The following is an 18011-nucleotide window of genomic DNA, read 5'->3' on the forward strand; positions in this document are numbered from 1 at the left end:
TATGCATTAGTGTGCATTGCATATAATAAATAGTGTTGTATTTGCATATATTCAATAATGTGAATTGTATAATGCAATTGTGTTGTAATATATGCAATAAAACACTAATGTATATATAAAATACACATTATTGCATATATGCACTACATCGACATTTTTTTTTCATTTTTTAAGGAACAATGTTAACTTGTTAGGAGGAGGAAACAAAAAGAAACCATAAAATATTTTTTTCAAAGTTAAAATTAACTCTTTATTAGTTCTCTATTTCTCTCTTTAAGAGAGTTCTCTCTAGATCCCACTCATATATATATATATAATATATATATAAACGAAGACATAAAAATCCTACGTGTCGCGATGTGGTCACTCCCTCTTTTTTTGGAGTCACTAGATTTGCTTGATTTTTAAATGGAGGCTTCTCATGCATTTGACCCGAATTCATGGGTATGGGTCTTATCAAACCCATATATATTATTTCAAACAATAAGTTATTTTTTAATCTATTTTTTGAGACAACAACATAATTTCTAATTGCAATTTATACTCATAGGCAAACAAAGTATTGAAATACATAAACTTACAAAGAATAACTTTGCATAGTAGAATATTTACAAAGAAAAATTAAAACTTTAAAGCATAAACTTTATAAACTTTAAAAAATAATGTTAAAATAAGACAAACAAACTTCACTAACATTAGTCTAAAAAGCAAACAAATCAAAAAATAAGCATCCAGGAAAGATTCCCGATAAGCATCTAAGAATCCTGGACTGAGAACATCGTTGATAACATAAACATTCATGCACCAATCTAACAGTGACTAAGGTGTTGTTTGTTTTTCTGAAAAATGTATGCGCAATCTCTTTTGTCTGCGTCGTGCAGACATTGTCATCAGAAGACTGTTTGTTTTCTTGAAGAAGTTTCATTTAAAAAGGTGTGCGCAAACTCTTCTTAGTGCAGACTTGGCTCATCCGCTTCTGAGATCACATAAGGTCTGCAGAGGATTAAAACACCACACATTACCAACACCCATTGCCCACCACCACCACCCACCGTTCGCCACCACCACCCACTACCACCACACACCGTTCGCCGCCACCACCACCCACCGTTCGCCAACACCACCGTCCACCCCCGCCGCCCGCCACCACCCACCACCACTGTTCGTCGCCACCCATCGTCCGCCACCACCACCATTGTCCACGACCCACCATCGCCTCCTACGACCACCACCACCACATGTCGTCCGCCACCACTACCACCACTATCACTATCACCATCCAACAGCACCACCGCCCACTATCACAATTCGTACACCACCATTAGTTTATTTTAGTAATCTACAAACGCTAAAAAACAAAGAGTCTTCTTATTGCAGACTGCAAAGGTCCAACTCTTCTTCTACAGATGTGGTCCACGGACTACAAACATTTTACCTCTTAAAAAGCAAACAGCACATAACTGACTATGAAAACTGTTTTTACATTTCATGTGAAAAGTCTTACACCTAATAAACTGAAGCACGTTCAAAGCGCATTTAAGAACATAACCAAATCGAAACCTTTTTTAAATGATTTGTTTTGACCAGAATCAAATCATTATGTTTTGAGAATGACCCATTTAAACCCGAACCAAAATCGATATCTTTCAAAATTGACCTGTTATGACCCGAACCAAATTGATACGATTTTAAAAAATTCGTTGAAACACGAACGAGATCGATACTTTTTTATATTGACTCATTGATTAGAACTAAACCGATACCCTTTTAAAATGACTAGTTTTGACCCAAGCCAAATCAAATCAAAACATTTCTAAAATGACTCATTTTGAAAAATGAATATTGCAATAACACATTTGAAGACTAAGAAGAAAAATGAGGGTAACACATACAACATTCTTAGCTTTTGAAATCTTTTCTACCAAATGTGAATTCATTATTACTGGTTATGAAGATAAAAAAAATATAAAACTTTTCACTTAATTTGTGAACCCTCCATATTTTTTCATTTTTCAATAGGTACTAAAACCAACACCAAACAAACTAAATACACATTGTAACGAAACTAAATTGGAAAAAACCGAAAACCTAAAATAAAACCAAATACCAATAAGTTTGCTGGTTTTGTCCTTATCCAAATTCGCTGGTCAGGCTAGCCAATTCGAAGGGAAAAAAACTTTAGAAACCCCTGCAAAATCTTTAGACCACCTAGAAATTTAAAGAACTCGCAAAATAGATGCGAAAAAGCCCATATACGTCTAACATCTAACAAAACGCTTTATCCATAAAATTGTATAAAAGGTGACCGCAAATTAGGTATAAAAACTCTAAAAAAGCTGCCATGTTTCTGCAAAGGAGGGATGGCAAAACATAAACCACTAACAAGGTTGGCTATTCAAGTCAACCAACATCCTACACCTAAAAACTTTGATTTAAAGTTAAACCTCAAAACACCAAAACCAAAACACAACCATCAACAAACAACGCCTGATTGATATAAAATTGCTGCTTGGGATTTGGTAACCACGCTCAAGTTAAACCATGTCGAGTGAGCTACTCACCGCCTTCGGTTGACCACCATCAGGGGCAGCAGCAAACTGTGGTAGTGGCTGAGTGGCGGCCTTCACAACCATTTGCTTTGCTAGTGCTAAGTTTGACTTTTCTGGTAGTTGACTTTGGCCGTCATGCAATTTCGTCTCTGGCTTCTTTTTTGCAATCTTCTTAACAGCTTCTGAAACTGTTGTGCTCTGAATGTTGATGTTACCTTTAGGCTTCTCTTGTTTTGGCTTGTCGGTGGCGGAACCAAGTGGTCGTGCGGTGGTGATATTAGCAGCTGCCGTTGTGCTAAGCATTGACTTAACGGGTGCACTTGAATCTACCCTATCGGGTGTGTGTTGCACCTGACCTGTTGATCCAGTATCAATAGTAACTGTCTCTGTTTTGGTGGGAACTATTTTTTTCCTCTTCTTCTCTTGGTCCTTTATAAATAAAATAAAAATATAAGTCACATTACTAGTAAAAGTTATGTTTTTTCTCTAACGAGTAACAAATCAAATCAGAAAATTATCTTAAAAGTAAAAGGTCAAAATCATTTTACCTAAAAATTCAGACTTCTACTGAAATAATATAATTTACTTATGCATGCCTCGATTTGACATAATTTCTCTCTTTAACAGGTCAGACAGGTCAAATTAGAACATTAACTTGAATATCAAAAATTAAAGGTAAAACAGGCCAAAAAAAAAGTCAAGGCTCACAGCTCACTCTAAGATGTAAAATTAATGCACAAAATTTTCAAAAATCTCTTTACTGAGAAAAACATATTTTAATGAAATAATTATAATTTTTGTTAACACAAATGTATTGCCAGACCAACCTAAAACAGAAAACTACATGTTTCAACCCGATACCAACTCACATGACCCGTCTATTTTTGTACAAAAAAACGGTTGGTTGACTCCAGATTCCAGAACCTCTAGTGAGGTAGTGACTCTGAATGCAAGTTATAAAATAACAGAAGGGACAAAAAGTGGCATTTCCCTAATAAAATATTAAATACCTTGTGCCCGTGCAATGCTTTTCTCCTATCTTTTGCCCTGCAAATTGCTCGTTTGATCCCGTGGTTGTCCATACATCCTTTTGGAAACAGTTCGGCAAGCTGCAATATGGCCACAGGATTTGCAAATTATGTTTCATTTAAGTAATTAAGTAATATATAGATTGGTCTGTGTTATTATTCATCTTAACGAGTCAAAACAGATTAAACAAAAAAATTTCACTAAAAAAAGAAGGGGTAAAATGAGTTGAAACTAAAAATCCTCTAAGGGTCATAAAAACCTATTACTTTTTTAATGTAAAATTATTGCTAGTATGTAAAAAATAAATATTAAAAGTGTGTATGCCAGTCCAACCCAACCCATATTTCCAAGTTTAATCACAGAAAATACAATGAATAAACTGGCAAATACAATACAATTAGACACTCCCAGATTAATGACATGTAAAATAAAAAACCAATAAAATAGCATCGAGAATTTACTGGATAACCTACCTCTGCATATAGCTTCCTAACCTGGGGCCCTGCATCTTCATCAAGCCCCTAATGAAATATTGAAAAAAACAACAAAGTAAGCCACTCTGAAAAGAAAGATTTACATAAAAGAAAGAACATTTAGATAAAAAGTCAAGAGTAGAGTACATCAACAAAACAGTCATAAAGGTCACAAAGTTTGTCCTCTAGAACGTCGTCTGTTTTATATGTGCATTTAACAACTTTTTCTTTGGTACTAGGTTCTTGAAAATCATCAGACAACCCAGCCTCCTGCTCAACTGCCTGTACGGAAAAAACAAACCATATCAATTAGCGGGCTTGTTAAATTGGCCATTTTAAAATAGGTTTGGTAATTGGTTCTATAATAAGCCATTTTAAGGGCAAATCAGGTTCGTTGGATTGGCCAGCTTACACTTTTGTCTCCATTTTTTATAAATACCGAATGTGTTGATTAAGATCTAAAAACAACATAAAATAATAGTAATATGCATTTTTTAATAAAGCAGTATTAAGAAAGTTGTATCATGTATAAAATAAAATTTGACTTTAAGAGACTTTCAACCAATTTGACTGTTCCCCCTTATAGCTAAGTTCTTTTATTTAGCATGTTTGATATAAAGCACAGCCCAAACTGGCTTACTCATAATTGCAGACGCATGCAATTGTTATGTGGTGTAGAAAAACATACCTCTAGCTTCATTAAGGGAGCACGCATCTTAACCATCTCATCTACTTCTCTCTTCAACTGCTTCAACTTGCCAGCTTTCTCTTCATTGGCAGACACTCCCATATCAACCATGTTTTGAAGATTTCTCTGTTACAAGATATCAAACTATGCAGTTAATGCAAAAAATATCATATATTTAATATCATGCAAAATTTATATATATATATAGCAACTTAACATTTAACAACTCAGTTCACTCTCCTACCAATAAGAAATTAACCTTTTGCGACTTACAAAACACTAACAATTGTAGCAAGTAGGAACTGATTAAGACTTTAAAAGTTAAAACACTAACATTAAACATTAAAAATTGGCAAGTAAGACTTCAAAAGCTGATATAAATACCAGTCCAACATACTTCAAATATCGGTCAATATAGCCAATAACATCAAGACCAATATTTTGCACCAGTATTTTACCAAAGGACCGATGGCGATATCGATTGCATAGATACCAAACCATCAAAAAAAGCTGAAAGTTTTGAGAAAAAATTAAATTGGGAACCAATAAAATTTACCAGGGATTATCAAATACTATAAGTAAAAGATTACAACATATTTACCAAAACTTGCTCACCCATTTGACCCATTACATTTTTAGCTACCTTTTTTTCTATTCATTAAACATAAGCTGACTCTATACATTCAAAAGTAAATAAATCAAATTTTCCACCTTTAAAGATCTGATCTGAATCCAATGACCAAGAATGCTCATCAAACGATTAAGAAGCTCCTTTGTGTGTTTTCCATGAATAGAATGCTACAATACCACAAATGCAAAATGTCATCTATATACTTCACTGTTATATTACAAAGAAGGAAAACGAGTAAAAGAACTTTTAACTTAAAAAAAATAAAATAAAATAAAAAAGACGGTGTCTATTACCGCCAGTCTAGCAACTTTAGCCAACTTTTGCTTTATTTCAGGAGGCATTCGTGGCCTTTTGACAGCCTGAGATGAGTTTTCATTTTCCGCAACTTCGATGCTTGGCGGCCTTACTGTTGAAATATCAAAATATGAGAAACTGATAAACTATCAAAACAGTAACATATCATAACAGATTCGAGTAGAAAGCTTTAAGTTTTGCTTAATATGAAAATGGTCAAGGTCAAGTTGGCCCTGAACGCTTTTCAAGACCTTTAGCAAGTATAAGCAAAATATCGCTCATTCACTCATTTGACAAAACATACATTTAAGATAATATATCTTGTTCTCCTGCTCTACAATAATAACATAAGCCATATTGACCCATTCATAACAAAACGGGTTGAAATTCACTGGTATCAAAACCAGTTGTGCAACTTACCTTCAGCAGCTGTCTTCTCCAAATCTCTGATAGCTTTTTCAAGCAGCAGATTTGTACTTTTAGGTTTTGTGCTGGAACCTTCCTTTCTCACCATGTGTGTAGACTTCTGTGTTAAAACATTAATTGAATTAATAATATATACATGTATAATTACGCATATCGCAAAAAAAAAAAAAACTTCATAACGTGACAAATAAGCTTCACCATTACCATGTTGAGCAGTTTGAACAAGTTTTTACACCAAAAAAAATTAACAGGTACACGCTCTTTAGCATACGTGATATCATAATAATATTAAAAAGATAGCACATTAGTAATAAAATACAACACAACTACAAGTAAAGAAAGGATATCGGGATGAGCTCTATAACAATAAATGCTGGCAAGCGTTACGCTAGATAAATATATAATAATTAATAGTTGAAAAACGGCACCGCATAGCATTAATGATGCTTGTGAAACCAGTGATAGTAATATATTCCATACTATTTATGGTTTTACGTAATCGCTAGGACATATAGTGTAATTTTTTTGGGTAAGATAAAATGTTCCTTTAGGAAAATGGCACGATATCACGCAAAGGCAAATAACAAAAGAGGATAAATATCTTCAAATTTCCTTGCAGCAAAAAAACTTTAACATCTATAAATGTCACGAATATAATCAATTATTAGCCGTCATCACAGTGGACGTGCAACTTGTATATCTTTACAATTTAGCTTGAAGATATATATAGCTTAAATTAAAAGGGCAAGCCCATTGCACAAGGCTCCCGCATGAGCGGAGTATCGGGACAACTTGGGCCAAATTTATGCATCCTTACCTTGCATTTCTGCAAGAGACCGTTTCCATGACTTGAGCCTAATGTATGCATCATAAACTGAATGAAATGGCATTTAAAGTTACAAACAAATTAATGCAAGAAAAAGCACATAATACTGAAAATAATGGTGGGGGTCTAGGAAAAAGAGACTTTAATGTGTTTGGATTGGAGACTCGGAACTGAAAAAGAGAAGCGACTGATATCTATCAACGAAATACACCTAATTGGTTTATTAATTTCTATTTGATGTTTATCCATATTGCTTTATCACTATTAACTTACATATATAAGTGATGCATTTAAAATATTACTTAGTATAGCTACTTATACTTTCATTAACGGTATCCTCCCTTTTGTTGTGTTGTTCGTTTCATTAGTACTAAAATACTTTTTGTTACAATTGAGTTGTAATACTCAAGATGCTATCATTGAATAAACTAAATATGAGGTTTGTATCTACAACATTCGCTAATCTATACCCCTAAGCCCAATTGAGCAATAATCTACAAATGATCCAAAAGTGATGAGGATACTTCAAATGATATGCTAATTAGTATGTATTTAATCTCCTACGTATGTGAGTAGATAAGATAATCAAGTAATATATATTGTCGTTAAGGGTATACCATCTTCAAGCTTCTTGTTTGTTAAGTGGTGTATTAGATCACATGTGGTCACAAAAATAAGGCACATGTCATTATTAGAACAATGAATACAATGTCGATTACTCTTCTAAACTCCTCTGAACTAACTTCTAGTTGTATAAAGAAACTTAGTTATGTATTCGTTTCCTACAAATTATATCACCTCCCATAATGCATAAGGCCATTATATAGTAATAGTGTTACGAAGAAGTTCCTATAGTAACTAAAACCTTGTTATAAACTAATAAATAGTGACCATTTAAAATATTTAGTAGAAAACTCGTCGATAAGTAACGACTCTATTGTAGAAGTGGTTAACACCATCAAATGCGCATATAACAATTAACTCTACATTTAACCTCAGACTCGGTGCCTTAACACATCTAAAAAACCTCACCATTCCATGTCACGTTTCTCCTTCGATTCATCCATGACACTTGCTGACATGGAAACATGTTAATGAGATAATATGACAATCCCCCCCCCCAGGCTGACAAACCACCACCACATGTATTATTATGATATCACACAACTACCTCAAGGCATGTACGCCTATAAAGCTATATAAAGACTTCTTTCACACATATATAGATAAAGGCTATTAGAACTGTCAGGTGTTTATGATTGTGATAGTTGAATAATACTCACATGTATGAGTACACATCAAATATCAAAGGAAGTATATAATAATCAAGTAAAATAAACATGCAATTACATCAATCAGGCATCCAAAGGAGAAAAGATATTCACCGGTTGCTGTGTCTGCACAATCTCAGAAGCCTTGATTTCTGCCTGTGGATGAACTATATTTTTCTCCCTAATAAGCAGAGCTGATTGATTCAACTCTTCTGAGTTGTGAAGCAATGGTCCTTGAGATTTTACATCAGAACCCTTATCATTGGTCCTCTGACTTTGAGAAACAGGGATTCGGCTTCCATCTTTAGTTTTGGAACCATGTTTTTTGGATTGAAGAACTCCAGTTTTCTGCATGTTGTCAATGTTCTTTGCAGTCACTTTAGTTTCACCATCTAGCATCTTTGTTGGAGATGGATTGGTTATACTTTTAGAATCAGAAGATTTCTTCACAACAGTTCCAAGAGCAATTACTGTATTCTGGTACATTTCATTGCTTGCAGTTGTTACAGTTAAACTACGAGAAGGAGTGGTGAGATTCTTGTCTGCTGAGGTCAGCATTTTCTTCTTTTCATTCTTGCTAACTTTCATCTGTTTATTTTGCACATGACCATCTTTGCTTCCATTATCACCTTTTGTTGAATCCTTCCTTCTTCGCTTCTTTGGTTGCTCGATTGGCAGAGCAGTAGGCTCATTGCTATCAAGACAAATAGATTGAAGTCAGAAAAATCTACATGCATTTATAAATGCTAGTTTCCACGAATAACACAAAAAGTCGGCTGTCATTACACATGTAATTCACATTCATTAGGTTTCTGCTTTTTCTATCTTTTTAAGACCATCAAAGATAATGTTTGAAGGTCTGAGGAATACTATGATTGTACACATTTTTTATTTAAAATTAATTACCCTACAGAAATAATAAAAACCAGCATTTTTTCCCATTTTGGCAAACAAGTATATAATATCCAAACAGAAAGAGAAACTCATTTGTGAGAATATTCTGAAACCTCCAACATTAACTGAACAAAAACTACCTAATGGGCATGTTACTTTAGATAACAGTACTCCCATCCATCTATTTGATTAGAGAGTCTAATGTATTTAATTTATAAGCAACACTAATAGCATGCTAGAAGATTGAAAGCTGATAATGCCTGATGAAAGAAAAACAAGAACCGAAAACAATACAAGTGGTCAATGGTCATTCTGTTATAACTAGACAATCAAATCGAAATACTAGTCTGTTACACAGTATATAAGGGAATAAAGTTTACACATTTCAATTAGTTATGTAGCACTCTTTGTCAAGTCATCGATAATGACTGAAATTCTAATGTTATCAATCTCAGAGAGCCATAAGCTAGTCAAATGATCTATTGAGCTGTTTTTTACTGTGCTTCATATAATCTTGATATACGACATGTACATTCTAACAAAATGTAAAACCACTGAATACACATCCAAAGGCGACAAAAACAAGACAATACGAAGAGTTGCAGTCAATAAGCAGACAAACTACCCCTACTTTACCAGTCAAGTCACATGTTATGCAAATAGACAATACAATAAGAAGAGTTGCAGTCAATAAGCACAGACAAATTACCCCAACTTTACCAGTCATATCACATGTTATGCAAGTAGATGATAATCAAGAAAGATATTCTATAAAAAAGGAAAGGAGTCACTGTTTTTAATTGAGAAAGAATGATGTGTGAAAAGTAAAAGGATCTTAGATAGAAACCAACATGCGCTCTAACTTCCCACGGTTGACAAAGAATCCGTCATGCTTGATTGCTGAATTATCAACCTGGAAATAATCATCCTGAAGTAGTGGGGGAAAAAATACTTGTCACATCCTATGTATATGAAAACATAAACATACTCATGGAAAAATTAGCAAAACGTGATTAAATAATACTGTAATAACAAAATGAAAAGGTAGTTCCGCTAACCAGCTCAGCATCATCAATGAAGGAATCGTCTGTATCATACTCATCATCGTCAGGAACATCATTGAGATCTTCCTCATCACTGCTATTTTTACCCTGAAAATACAGAATATAGCATCATCAAGAAAATAACATGAATGATTAAAAATCAAACTTCTATACAGTCCCATGTAAGTTTTCTTTTGCAGCATACACTTTTACAAAAGAAACAAAGAATCATTGAGAAATCAAAACTTCAGTCCTAGTATATATCCAGATAACAAAAATCATAACATATCTAACATATTTCATACCATGTATAAACGTTCGATCTTCTCAATAACAGCGCTAAAACGGCTACCAGGTGGTGCATCGTTTCCTTCATTTTCAGCAATCTTTCCCTGCAAAAGTCAAAACAGTCATCAGTCAGAGCAAAAAAAAATGGCCTACCTCTCAAATAAAAACGGACGCAAAATTCCTATGGTATACATTCTGTATCAGGTAAAACTACAAAAACATCACACTCATAGAAACTTCTTCAACAACAAAAGCATTACCAGTGACCAATTCTCACCATACTTAAATTCGTAACAAACAGAACCATAAGCTCAAAAATCATCAGTAACACAACTAAATCACACATTTTCAAAAATTCAATTCACTTCCAATAAAAACCCTACTCTTTACCCCAAATCCAACCCACACATAAAAACCCTACTCTTTACCCTAATTTATCCACAACTAAATCACACAATTTCAATTCATTTTCCTCAAATTCAATTCCAAAACTCAACAAAAATCACATAAACATTACCGAAGTCGGCGCAATTCTCGAATCAAGCACCGGATTAGCCGAAACCGCAACCGAAGGCACGGGAGCCACTGGAGCAGCAGGCACGGGATTAGCAGCAGCCACATCACTCTCAGTACTCTTCTTGGCCGCCTTATTCGCGTCCTTCATAAGCTTCTTCCACGAGACAATTGTCGTCTCTCCGGGCGTCAGCTCCACCTCAAACCTCAGCCGTCCACCGCCGCTTAATAATGTAGACGACGATGATGACGCCGGACCACCGCTGCTGCTGCCGTCCGCCATCGATGATAATTAAACGTTCAATTCTGCATTTGGAGTGAGATTATTATTATTATTATTAACGTAAACCCTAGCGGAGACAAATTTGTGAAATTTGGGGATTCTGCTCCTCGGCGCTAACAAAACAAATTAAATTAAAATCAAACTTATTTTTTCTATTTTTGTTTCTTCAGAAATTTATTAAATCTTTACTTTAATAATTAATAACAATTAAACTAAAAAATAAAACATAATAAATGTGTAGAAGTAGGAAGGGGCTAAATTTCTCTCTTTTCTAAAAATAACTCGTTTTCATGTGGCCCACGTAACAACTCAAAGCCTAGAGATATACATGAACAGGTAAAGGTTTAAAAAATTAATGTTTATTGTAAATGTACATGTGAATGGTTTGGTTTGGTTTGGTTTGGGTAGGCTTTGTTAATCAATTGTAGAAAACTCTTTGGTTTGGCTTTTTGTTTGGGTTCGGATATGGGTCAGTTGCATCTTTGTTTGAAATGTTTTGCCATTGTAACATCGTGAAAGTTTCGGGTTAAAAAGAGTCAAGTTCAAAAGTTAAAATACTAAAATTGTCAAATTCTAAACTTCAAGGACTAAAATGAAAATTATGGTTTCCTGACCCATCGCGATACGCGATGGATCAGAAGGGAAACCCATCGTGTATCGCGATGGGTGTACTAACGGGCTGGACACGTGGCCTGTCACGTGTCCACACGTGGCCTGTCACGTGTCCACACGTGGCAAGCCTAGTGGTGACAAGGCAGGGCTACGTCGCGATACGCGACGGGCTAGCCAAAGGGGCCATCGCGGATCACGATAGGTCCCCTGTCTTGCATATAAATAGCAAGCTCCGGGTTTGCTCATTTCTCACACCAAATCCACACATCTTTCTCTCTCTAACATCTCTCTAAAACATTAGGAAGCGTGCCCTCGATCACATCGTAAAATGTGCCCAAATTCCTCGAATTTCGTTCCCGTTTCCCTCGATATTCGTGCCACATACCGACGACGTTCCAACAAAGAAGGTGTTGCCGTCCCGACGACCCGCCTCGTAAAGCGTGCCGACGTGGGAAGAAGTGTTGGTGCCTCGTGTTACGTGCAAAGGAAAATGTGTCGAAAAGAAAGTGTTTGATCAAGAATATAAAGAAGACAAGGCGGCGTTGAAGTGTTGCTCAAGTGTGTAGGGTTTTATAAGCCAAGTAAAGTAGGCATAATGCCCGAATAAAATAATCTATAATAATATATATAAACGAAAACATAAAAATCTTACGTGTCGTGTGTGGTCGCTCCCCTTTTTTTGAAGTCATCAGATTTGCTTGATTTTTAAATGGATGCTTCGCATGCATTTGACCCGAATTTACGGGTATGGGTCTTACCAAACCCAGATATTCCTTAAATGGGTTATAACATCTCATTAAATTAAAAGTTATTCTCACCAAATTATTGATTTAAAATCCAATAAAATAGGATACTCTAAAAATTATTATATAATTTTTTTTAAAAAAATATTATTTATAATTAAGAAACAATTTTTTAGTAAAAAAATAAGCGGGTATTGGGTCTTACCAAACCCATATAACTTTTAAATCGGGTTATAACATCTTAGTTATTTGTGAAACCTTTTTATCATCAAACTCTAAGTATATTATAAATTTTATTACAATAAATAAAATTAAACCCAAAAAAGTATATAAATATTCAAAACGAGTAAGGTAAAACAGCCCCCGTAATACGGGGGATAATTATTCTCACCGAATGTTGATATAAAAATCCTATAAAGTAGGGATATACTAAAAATTAATATATGATTTATTTATAAAAAAATATATGTAATTTATAATTGAAAACCCGATTTTATAGTAACAAAAATAAACGGGTCTTGGGTCTCATCAAACTTATATAGCTTTTAAACCGGGTTATAACATCTCATTTTTTTGTGAAACAATTTATCATCAAACCATAAGTATATTATTAACTTTCATACAATAAAAAAATAAAAATTCAAAAAATAAATAAATATTAAAAACAGATAATATAAAACAACCCTCGTAATACGGGAGATAAAAACCAGTAATAAAATAATGAAAAAGGCTTAAAACCCTAAGTCGAGGATATACCCGATACCTCGAAAGATAAAACTAAATATAACAAAGAAAAGAAAAGAAAGAAATATGAATATATATATATATATATATCAATGTAATTTATATAATTCTTTGTTATAGAATATTATTTAAGTAATTATGAATATTCTTAAATAATAAAGAAAAGAATACGTTTCTTAGATAAGAAGAAACATAAGGTTTTAAAGAAAAGTAAAATAAGATTAACTAAAGGTTATCTTATAAAATAAAAGAAAAGAAAAGAAAATAAGTTAAAGAAAAAAGACTTTTAATTTATAAAAGAAATGAAAGAAAGAATACTTTTTAACTAAAAGTTTTAAAGTAAACTAGGTTATTAACCCGTGCACGACACGGGTGGAAATATTTAAATTTTCGAACAAATATATGTCATTTGAAAGGACAACATAAGTTGTTATATGTTATTCGGGACGGCAACATACTTTAAGTTGTAAATAATATTTGTACGGAAACCAATGATTGTGAAATACAATGATAAACCCAACAACATTCAAATTACAATATTTGAAAACATAATCAAAAGTTAAAAATGTAAAATTCATAAGCTACTAAAAAGACTTCCTTATAAACCATATTTATTCTTTATTTGTAACTTTATCTTCATTGTTTAATATAAGAACTTTAACAACAGTCTTCGCTTTTGATAAAGCTACATAGAGTTGTCTATGTGTAAACACCGGGTCTCTGAGATATATGTCAACTCTTGCTAGGGAATGACTTTCACTTTTGTTAATGGTCATTGCTAAAAAGAGTACAACTGGAAAGAACTACCTTCTCTTCAATTTAAAAGAAAGATTCTTATATGAAGGTGTTAGACCACAACGAATTATATAAGTGAGATAACCAGTATTAGTACCTGAAATAACTTTTACTACAACAAAACGCATACCCAAATTAATTACTCGCAATCTAGTTCCATCACAAAAACCGTTCTTCTGATCCATATTCCTTAGTAACATTGTTGGCACACCGACTTTTAGAACTAATCTATGAGTCAAAATAATTTTTGTCCTTTTGATTTTATTTAGCATAATGTGTTTATGAAAATTTTAGTTCAAATTAAAATATAAAAAAATAATTGGTATGATCTTACTTAAAAAACCAAAAAACTAATTTTTTATATGGACCACAACTAAATTTGTGAATTTTGCTGCAAAGTTTGGAAACAATATAAATTGAGTTAACCAAATATAAGTAAAAAATAATGGAGAAATATCCTGGCTCCTCTAATTAATATAAATTGATTCGGATACACATCTTAATTAAAAAATATATTTTAATTGGTTTTAAGAAAATAAAATAGTATTGGATAACTGAAAATTATGTTTTGTATTATTTATAAAAAACAAAAATAGAAAAAATAAAATGTGTAAACATACATTCAATGTTATTAAAAATTTGTTTATTAAAAAGGTATAATGTAGTTAATAATATATATATATATATTTAAAGTTGTTTATAATTTTCTGTAACAAGTGCCTAATTTTTAGTTAATAATATATTAATTTTTATTCACTATATTTTATTTAATAAAAAAATTATATATTAATGCAATATAGTGTATTAAAGCATTTAAAATAAAATGTTACCGTTCAAAATGCTAGTAAGTAGTTTTCTTGGCGTTGAATCTCACGTTTACAAAAAAAAATCAATCTTAAAAACATTTTAAAGGGTAACTATAAAATATTAAAATGACTAACTATTTGAATTGCCCTTCTTATTGGAAGACGTTGATTGACCAAAAATTGCGTTTTCTTTAATTTTGAAGACATTTATAATAGAATATAATATGGTTAGTATATGAAAAAGATGAACAACATAAATATAAAAACAGAATTTTATAGAGCATGATGTTTCAATTTTGCTGACTTAATGAAGGATTTTAATACACAAAACAAAAAAAATAGAAAACCGGGAAACCAAGTACTATTAACTTTAGTGACAATTATAGGTTATTTATATTTGGTGTTTATAGAGATATTAAAGACATGAAAATTAGAAATATTACATAGGAAACAACAATAACACAACTTACTCAACTGGATATGAAGACTATTCGGCTAACTTGAATCAACATTGATGATCAGAAATTCATTTATGTAAAAGTATCTAACCCACCAATATATTTCTATAATAGTAGCCCATGTTACACATGGGTTGAAAACATAGAAACAACCATATAAATATAGACAACCATAAAATTTCATAACTAACATATTAAACCAACACAAATATTTAACATAAGTTTGTAACTAAAATATTAAACCGAACGAAGACATGAACATGTTATCATCATATTAGCCCACCATCAACTTCTTCGATGTTTAATATACACGGGTGGAAAAAATATCAACTAACCTAATAAATATACATAACATATTCAAGCAACACAAATATGATACACAAGTTTTTGACCAAAAAGTTAAACATTTAGATTGTCTTGATATTAAAAGTTCAAAGTTAAAATAGCTTAATCTACACCGAACCAAAAAAAAACATTCATAAAGACTAACCTTGTTCTTTCATATTTAATTATTAACCCACCATCAAGTTTTTCAACATTCTATCAAAAGAAACTAATTTTGCTTTACCACCTGAAAATAAAAAATATATAATAGCATCCTAATTAAATATACACCATATATTTAAAACCATATAATATTTAATAATAGGATAATACATGTGTTACACGCGGGTGGAACATATTTAAAAATATAATATATACATAACATCATATAAATTTTATGAAATGCAAATGTTGTATCTATAAATAAATGATAATTTTATATGATTATAAGACATCATAACTTATTTGAATCAAATACAAAAAAATACAAAGACTAACAAATAGTTACCATGCAAATGTTGCATTTATAAATAAATGATAATATTACCCATTCATACTATAATATTAAACAGAAAATAGTTACCGGACGGCAAATAACTTCATTATTACCATAGAAAGCAAACGAATAGAAACAAAGATGTTTTGTGATTACATTAGTTACTTGCTAATTCAAACCAAAAATAATAATGATAATAATTTGCAATGTGAGTTCAAACATATATATTTAGAATATTTAGAATTGGTTATCGGAAATATTGAATTTTATTTAAGGCATAAATCTTGAAATTTAGACATTATTTACATTTACACATAAATAAAATGTAAAGTTTGATGATATTGAAAACTATAAAATCATATATATGTATATATTATAATTTTAGAGAAAGGTAGATGTCAAATTAAAAAAAACATCATTTTACATTAATTACAAGACGTAGCATTGTTATTTTAATTCAAATACAAAATCATACAAAGACAATCAGATATAAATGAAAATTTAAAACATGTTTATAAATTATACCATGAGTACAAATAACACATGTTAATTAAAACATAACACTCTAATGAAATCAACATAAAAATGTATTGTCTTATACACATTTTGCATAACTAATTTGACAACAAATATAAATAATATGTGTGTGTGTGTAATTAATGAGTATCATAGTTTTTTATGATACCGGTTTTTGTAATCTTCAATTTCAAAAAAATAATCATAGATAAACACACGACTGAAAGCTGAGCCATAGGAATTTAAGACATAAACTTTCTCTACGAATGAAAAATATAATAAAAGTTAAAAATTATTATATGTAGTACGTGAACGTTTGAAAAATCTGAAAAAAAAGTTCGTTTGAAGAATTATTGAAAAAATAAAACGTCTAATTGTGTCATAAATGCCCTCCAAAATTGATTTTAAAGAAACGTCATAACTCATAACTAATAAATTAATTAGTGGTCAACATATATTATAAAAGCTTAAAATTAAACTATTTACATATATAGAAAGTATAAATGGTTTTGAAGTTGGCAAAATATAGTATCATTAATTATAATTATATCATTTTGGTTAAATGATAGTTAGTTATTGTAATATTTGAAATCATTCTTAAAATACAAAAATCTTTGTAACAATATTATTAGTGTGAATTAAAATAAATTAGAGTTTAGATGATTTAATTTGACTTCCATAATTATCCGGATGTTTTGGAAAGCGTTAATAGTCAAAACCATTAGATTTATAACTATTTTGGAAATCATTAATATTTAAATAATTTGATTTTTGGTAATATGATCATAATATAATGTTAATTGTGTTAATAATAAACGGTTTTTGAAAAATATATCAAACAAATAATATGGAAAATGACAACAACTGATTTATAAAGTATAAAAATCTTTTAACTTTCGTTGAGATTGGTGAAATAATGTTTGCTAATATTAAAAATAAGTAATAATGATTAGTACCTTCTTTAACAATCAATTTCATTATATATATATTTTTTTTCAATTTTATACATTAATTTTGACATTTATGTCTAATTAACAATTTGTCAAATATATAAGATTAAAAGTTTGTTGAGATTGAAGACATTAATATTGATAGTCGGGATTAGAAACTATAAAAAATATTTTAAATTTGTCAATTTTCGTATTTAATAGGATCTAAATTTGTTATACTTAAGACTAAATTGGTGATCAAATTTCGTAACTTATTAAGGAATCTGAATTAATTTCCATAATCAACTGTATTAAATATTTTGTTAGAATTCAAAATTCAAAAAAGTTTCCATTTTTTTAAGTTGACTAACTAAATAATA

At 31.4% G+C, this 18011-nt stretch overlaps 1 protein-coding gene across 1 annotated transcript; it reads right to left on the reverse strand.

Moving 5' to 3' along the window:
- Positions 1 to 2346: 2346 nt before the first annotated feature.
- Positions 2347 to 11376, reverse strand: LOC143535289 (ubinuclein-1-like). Its single transcript, XM_077029581.1, has 13 exons — positions 10930 to 11376; positions 10430 to 10516; positions 10140 to 10232; positions 9933 to 10009; positions 8302 to 8881; positions 6085 to 6187; positions 5664 to 5776; positions 5451 to 5537; positions 4740 to 4865; positions 4199 to 4333; positions 4052 to 4099; positions 3560 to 3658; positions 2347 to 2978 (listed from the first exon to the last, which is right to left on the reverse strand). Exons 1-13 carry the CDS (start codon positions 11206 to 11208, stop codon positions 2535 to 2537), a joined length of 2271 nt encoding a protein of 756 aa, XP_076885696.1. The 5' UTR covers positions 11209 to 11376; the 3' UTR covers positions 2347 to 2534.
- Between the last annotated feature and the right edge of the window lie 6635 nt (positions 11377 to 18011).

Source organism: Bidens hawaiensis, unplaced genomic scaffold (genome assembly GCF_021521415.1).
Source record: "Bidens hawaiensis isolate Kalapana, Puna unplaced genomic scaffold, B.hawaiensis_p1.1 tig00010463_1, whole genome shotgun sequence".
In the NCBI taxonomy this organism is placed as follows: domain Eukaryota; kingdom Viridiplantae; phylum Streptophyta; class Magnoliopsida; order Asterales; family Asteraceae; genus Bidens; species Bidens hawaiensis.